General features: G+C 36.5%; 1 protein-coding gene across 1 annotated transcript; it reads left to right on the top strand.

Moving 5' to 3' along the window:
* The first annotated feature begins 330 nt into the window (after positions 1 to 330).
* LOC129877185 (zinc finger CCCH domain-containing protein 14-like) lies at positions 331 to 4,594 on the top strand. The gene is made up of 3 exons (XM_055952670.1): positions 331 to 633; positions 2,425 to 2,485; positions 3,597 to 4,594. The coding sequence occupies exons 1-3, from the start codon at positions 561 to 563 to the stop codon at positions 4,342 to 4,344; spliced, it is 882 nt and encodes a 293-aa protein (XP_055808645.1). The 5' UTR covers positions 331 to 560; the 3' UTR covers positions 4,345 to 4,594.
* The last annotated feature ends 2,727 nt before the right edge of the window (positions 4,595 to 7,321 follow it).

Consider the following 7,321-nt stretch of genomic DNA (forward strand, 5'->3'; position numbering starts at 1 on the left):
CTTCGTAATGACCTGAGGAGGAGTACGTATAATCTCGACATAATCTAGGCTATTTTAAAGCATTTAAAGACCACTCAACAATAATTAGGCGATATAAGTTATGGATTATGAAACCGAACGTTTACCTCATTAGAGAACATAAACATTTGCTTAAATTCAGTTCTAATTATGTGCCTATTAATTGTTATGGGCTGTTAATTAACAATAAACCCAAAAAAGAAGAAAGTCCATAAACCACGTGTTACGTCGGCGCTCACATCACAGCACGTGACTTTTCCTTATTTAATATTCGCACAAATTTTTTTCAGAAAATCCCGCGTGGATCCCAAATTCCCACTCTTAACTAAATTTAAATCCGAATTAACAAATCCGGAAAAACTCATATACACTCCCCCGCCCCCTTTTCCTCACAAAGAAACCCTAGTTCTACTGTTCGGGTTTCCGGTTTTGGCCCGTCGATTTTGCACCTTCTTCTTAATTCTGGTTGTTTTAAGTAGATTTTTGTAGTAATTTTTGCTTCACTTGCTTCGAGCTTTGATCTCTAAGGTAAATTTGAAGCTATGGATTACCGGAAACGGACTAGAAACGATGCTGGTGCTAACGTTAATGGCGGCGTGAAGAAATATAAGCCAGGTGAATATTACACTATTTGTATATGGTTATAATTAGTTTTTTTAATGAACTCCTTTATTTTATTTTTTTGTATTTTGAATGCTGAGTGAAAATTCTTGCTCTGCCACTTCATGTCTCGTGTTTGTCTTTTGTTGTATGTTTTATGGTTAATTTCAGTGTGGTTTATCTGTTTCATATGGGGAGAGTGTGGATATGGCGTGTTCATTTGAATTTTAATTGCTATGAAGAAGCTATTTTATGGTTAATAGGATTTACTCTATAGGAAAAAAGAAGAAATAGAATTCCTATTTTATGAGGCGGAACTCCTTGTGTATGAGGTTTAACATGAGGAGAAATACTAGCATTTTTAATATATTAGAGAGAATGAGTAGAATATATTAGAGCTTCTGCTTACTAAGAAAGATGCACAGTAGATTTTGAAGTTTATCCGATTTGTGCCTAAGGAATAGATCAATGATTAAGCATTATAGTATAATGTGCACAGGAGATGTGTAGATGCACTGATGAGGATGTATGAGAGGTTGGCGGTAGTGGGCCTAAGGAAAGGGAAAAGTTGGCTTAAGGAGTTTTGGGGAGAGGTGATTTGGTATGTCATAACTCACCTTCAACTTAGTGAGGATATTAGTGAGGGTATGGAGGTTGAGTATATCAAGGTATAGTGTTTGTAGGTTGCCAAGTGTTACTCTTTTTTGCTTATTCTTAATTCTATAGTACTACTTGTTTGTTTCTTCCGTTTCGTTTATCATCTTGCTGTTGTTACAACTTCCTTTTCATCTCTACCAGTAAGGTCTTTGTACACTCTACCCTCCCCATTACCTCATTTGTTGGGATGATATGGAGTATGTTGTTGTTGTTGTCCTTGCTTCTCGTAGTCTGATGAAATGACATGTCTTGAGAAGATATGTCTCCTACGTAGTATTGATGGAGCATGTAAACATCATTTCAGCTGAACCCAACAAATCTTATATATAGGGGTGGCAAAATCAAACCCAATCCGCCCAACCCAATCCAACCTGTTTAAGTTTGGATTGGTTATTGACCCATTCATTCATTAGTTCAACCCATCAAAAATTTGGTTAATATGTAATCCGAATTTGTTCATGAGAAATCTTGTTAAAATTTTTTTATTTTTTTTTTCCAATTTGATATGTTATATATAGCCATAATTAAGAAAAAAATAATTTTATTAGGTACTAAAATAGTTTAAAAGAACAAATAAAACAATTAAGCTTTGTAAAAATTGTGTTGGGTTGGGCTTTGACCCGTTATATAACTCATTACCTAACTCATTTTGACCCACACTAATTTGGGTTTGGTTGGGTCTTGACCCAATTTTTGTCTTAACTCATTATGACTTGTTCAAACTTGATTCAACCCGCTCAATTGCCACCCCTACTTATATATGTGGAGAATCATTAACTAAATTACATTTTCAATTTATAATTTCAAAATTGTAAAAATTGTAATGGTTTGATATGTAAAAACGTTCACATTGAACCCTTCAAATTTAAATTTTGGATACGCCTATGCACATATTACTTCTAGTGGAAGCAAAAATATGCTGAATTTTATGATGCAATATTGCTACCATTGCTTCTCTAATGAGATGGACTTAGAAGATTTGGTGAATCTTTCTTATAAATATTTACATACTTTCTAAAGTTTCTACTTCTACTATATTTAGTTGATTGTGCTGGTAATAAGAAATATAATATCTGTCTAATTTCATCTAGCATTAATGTTAAACAGAAAGATTTCTAACTGGTATAAATAATTAATTTGGTTCAACAGAAATGGATTCCTTATCAAGTGGTATAGGCAGCAAATCAAAGCCATGCACGAAGTTCTTCAGGTTCAAATCCTTGTCTACTTAATGAACTTTAATTTAGTGTGGACATTTGTTAATGTCCAGTGCAGCATTTACAATTGCTAATATTTCTGTCATGACACAAACTGAACAGCTGTAGATTTATGCTGGTCAGCTTGTGAGGCTGTTAAATGCTTAAAATGCTGTAGAAGTTCAATGATTATGCAATTGTTTGTTAACTATTCTTGTTTAGATAAATATTTCCAGCTATAATGCACTTTGGAGAAATGTAAAATGGTTTCTAATATACCAACGGACTTCTTAAATCTCTACCTAATTTGTACTGTAATGCAGTGTTATCAGCCTTTCAATTATACATTTGAAAACAGGTATCCGAGCTACTTGCATTTAATTTGATGGACTATGTCTATAATGGTACTGAAAGTTATCTCTTATGGCCTAAAAGGGATAGTTGTTAACATTTTAATGACTGTAACACATGATATTCTTCTGATACTCAGACTGGCAGTTAGTGCAGTTAATGTTGAAAACCAGTTTAGCAGGTCTTTCAGTAAGTGAATTATTGGTAAAGTTTTTAAGATGCAAAATTTTTGTCTTTCTTTTGATAATGATCTCATTTATTCTTAATTGTTCCATGTTTGTAAGAATTCCATAACATACCCAGTGTTATCCCACAACTCTCACAACTGGATATCTTATTTTGTTTATTTACATATTGTGAGGCAAAGTGAAGATGTTCTCATCCTGTTCCTGGAAGTTGCAACCTAGGTCTCTGGACTCTAAACACCTATTTTCTTCATATCCGTCTTTTTTTGTATATATTGTTTTCCCGGACCCTGCGCATAGCGGGAGCCTTAGTGCACCGGGCTGCCCTTTTTTATTGTTTTCCCGGAATCATAATTGTTAGACCTATTCACTTCACCTTTAGGCAAGGAGAGACCCAAGTTCAATTGCTGTCCAAGGCATTTTTGCAGTGTGTTTGGAAAAGTATTGGAAATGAAATATTCTTATCCAATTGTCTGGAAGTCTTAACTGCTTTCATCTGCTGTGCCTGCATTGCCTATTCTGTCTAATTGTGATGAGAAATTTGGTTTTTGAATGGTTTGAAGTTTATTTTCTATTTTTTTGGTTCCAGCACTGCTGGATGCCCCTTTGGTGAGAGCTGCCATTTCCTTCATTACGTCCCTGGTGGCTATAGTGCAGTGGCGCAGATGATGAAGTTGACACCAGCTCCATCTTTGAGAAATGCTGCAGCACCCCTTAATTCCAATGGAAATGCTCCTGCTATGAAAACCAAACTTTGCAACAAATTCAACACGGTGGAGGGATGCAAATTTGGAGACAAATGCAGTTATGCTCACGGGGAGTGGGAAATTGGAAAGCCTACCATTCCTTCACAGGAGGATCCACGTGCAATGGGGTTTGGATCTATGCCAGGTCGTTTTGGTGGGCGGATGGAGCCTGCTGTTTCAGGACCTGCTGCTAGCTTTGGTACGTCAGCCACTGCAAAGATCAGTGTAGATGCTTCCCTTGCTGGAGCCATCATTGGGAAGGGTGGAGTGAACTCTAAACAGATTTGTAGGCAGACAGGAGCCAAGCTTGCAATCCGTGATCATGAAACAGATGCAAATCTCCGAAACATCGAGTTAGAGGGCACGTTTGAACAAATTTCCCAGGCTAGTGCCATGGTAAGGGAATTGATCAACAGCCTTGGTTCAGTAGGTGGCCCTGGAAGAACACATGGAAATCCTGGTGGCCCGGCTCCTACAATGAACAACCTCAAGACAAAGTTGTGTGAGAACTTCGCTAAAGGGTCTTGCACTTTTGGAGACAAGTGTCACTTTGCTCATGGTGCTGCAGAATTGCGGAAAACAGGGGTGTGAGTATGTATGGTCCACCTCACTTTTTGTAGTATCTAGCTCTTTAGAACGCCCAGTCGTGTGTCGCATTGTATGATTCTTCTTAATTTTGGGCTCTGGTTATGAAATGCAACTTCGTTGGAGGAACTGAGCTTTATTTTAGTATTCAGGCAGGGTTTTTCGACATTTTATAAAAGCAGAAATTGTAGTTGCAGTAATGCATGTTTGTGTTAGAAGTTTATTTTTTCTGATTTCCTTTGATCCATTTGTGGTATCTTTTTGAGCTCTGAGCTGTTTGATATTCCAACTCCAAAAGTATGTTTCCAACGGGCGTTAGTGAAAGAAAGGGAAAGAATTGGTGTTTTTTAGGGAGTTGTGTATTAGTTCATGGCTTTTTTTTTTTTGGAAAATATCATTTATCGGATTTTTTGGCATCAATTTTTTTTGGAGCATTCATAATGACCTAGTGAGCGATATCAATAGCCTCCTAAGTTGCCTGGATTCAGTTGCGGGTGTTCGAGATGGATGCGAATTTTAGAGTCAGATTTGGTAAAATCTAAATTTTAAGATTCGGGGATTTGAATTTGAGTATGGATACGGATGTTGGGATTCGGTTAAAAATATTCAATATTATAAAATTATAGTTATAAAGATTAAGATGTTCTTTCCATCACGAAAAAAAAAGAAAGTCATTCAATACTTTCCACCAACCTCCTTACCGATCATTGTTATTGTTTACCATAAGTCGAAACACAACCGCTTGAATATTTAGTATCTCTTTGTTTGGCTTGAAACATGAAGCAACGAATATTGACCAAGAGGAAAAGTATCTTGGTCAAAGTATCTGATGTGGGTTGATCGAATCTCACACCCGCACTCGCCCCCACACCCGTCTGATGTTTTTGATGTAGATTGTCCGTGTACTCTTGGTCAAAGTATCCGATGTGGATTGACCAAATTTCACACATATCCCGCACCTATATCCGACTCATGTCCACATGAGTGCGGCAGCAAATATGAAGAGTCTGTGCAACTTAGATAACCACTATAGGATTCATGTTACTTTATTTTAGTGTTCAGAGGTAATGAAATATCACTGACGGTTCATTTGGCTCTAAATTTTTTAGGACATTAATTGTATAGCGAAGGATATCCATAATCACCATATGTTTTAGTCTTTAGATTATTGAAACATGAATTTAGGATTTTTCCAATTTTTATGTGTATTTGAATTATTAAAAGTATCACTGGATCGATTATTTTGACTCCCAATTATTTGGGACCAATCGTAATGACCTACAAATGATACCCACAAGCTCTACAAGATGCACATCATTTTTTAGCGTTTAAAGGTCATGAAACAAAAAAAACTAGGATTTTCTCAGTTTTTAGCGTTTAGGGATTGCACAAGCAAAATTTGGTGATTTTCTCATTTTTCATGTGTATTAGCCATGAATATATAGGTGAATTGGCTTTCGATCAATTTTTTTTTAAAACCCTAATAAGACCCTACGTAAGTACCCGAGGGATCATTACGTATAGGCTCGACACGATCCACGGCGCATTCATAGCATTCAGGGGCCACACAAGCAGAATTGAGCGATTTTCTCATTTTTCGTGTGTGTTAGCCGATGAATATTTTGGTGAACAGACTTTCAGTCAATTTTCTCCCAAAACCCTTATGAGACCCTCTATAAGTATCCGGAGGATCAGTACGTGTAACCTAGGCAAGATCCACGACACATTCATAGCATTTTGGGGCCGCACAAGTTAAATTTGACGATTTTCTGTTTGTTCATGTGTTAGCTATGAATATTTAAGTGAACTAACTTCTAGACAATATTTTATTCAAACCCTTATAGGACCATCGATAAGTAGCCTCAGTACGATCCATAGTACATTTATAGCATTTAGGGACCGCACAATCGGAATTAGGTGATTTTTCTTATTTTTCGTGTGTTAGCCCATAAATATTTTGGTGACTTGAATTGCAGTCATTTTTCTCCTAAATCCTTATGGACCCTTCATATATACCTGGGGAATCAGTACATACAACTTCAATATGATCCACGAAATATTCATAGAATTTAGGATCACACAAGCGGAATTAAGCGATTTTCTCATTTTTCGTGTGTGTTAGCCATGAATATTTTGGTGAACTTTCTTTTGGTCAATATTTTTCCGAAAACCTAATGGGACCCTTTGTAGGTACCCAAGGGATCAGTACGTGTAACTTTGACACAATTCACGGTGCATTCATAACATTTAGGGGTCTCACAAGCGAAATTAGGCGATTTTCTCATTTTTTGTGTGTGTTAGCCCATAAATATTTTGGTGAGCTGACTTTTGGTAATTGTTTTGAATCCTTATGGGACCTTCCGTAAATATTTTACGGATCATTACATGTATCCTGATATGATCCACGCTGCATTCAGAGCATTTAGGAGCTTACACAAGTAGAATTAAACGATTTTCTCATTTTTCATAGGTGTTAGCCTATCAATATTTTACTGAACTGATTTCCAATCAATTTTTTCGTAAAACCCTTATGGTATCCTCTGTAAGTACCCGAGAAATTAGTACGTGTAGCTTCGGCACGATCCACGGTATATTTATATAGGGTCGTACTAGCAGAATTAACCGATTTTCTCATTTTTCATGTGTGTTAGCCTATGAATATTTTTATGAACTGACTTACGATTAATCTTTTTTGAAACCCTTTTAATACTCTCCGTAAGTATTCGAAAGATCAATATGTGTAGCCTCGACACGATCCACGATGCATTCATAACATTTAGAAGCCGTACAAACGAATTACAAGCAAAATTAGGCAATTTTTTATTTTCGTGTGTGTTCACCCATGAATAATTTAGTGAACTGACTTTTGGTCAATTATTTTTCAAAACCCTTATGGGACCCTCAGTAAGTACTCGGGGGATCAGTACATAGAGCATTGACACGATCCACAACACATTCATAATATTTACGGGCCGCACAAGCG

The sequence above is a fragment of the Solanum dulcamara genome, chromosome 12 (assembly GCF_947179165.1).
Source record: "Solanum dulcamara chromosome 12, daSolDulc1.2, whole genome shotgun sequence".
In the NCBI taxonomy this organism is placed as follows: Eukaryota; Viridiplantae; Streptophyta; class Magnoliopsida; order Solanales; family Solanaceae; genus Solanum; species Solanum dulcamara.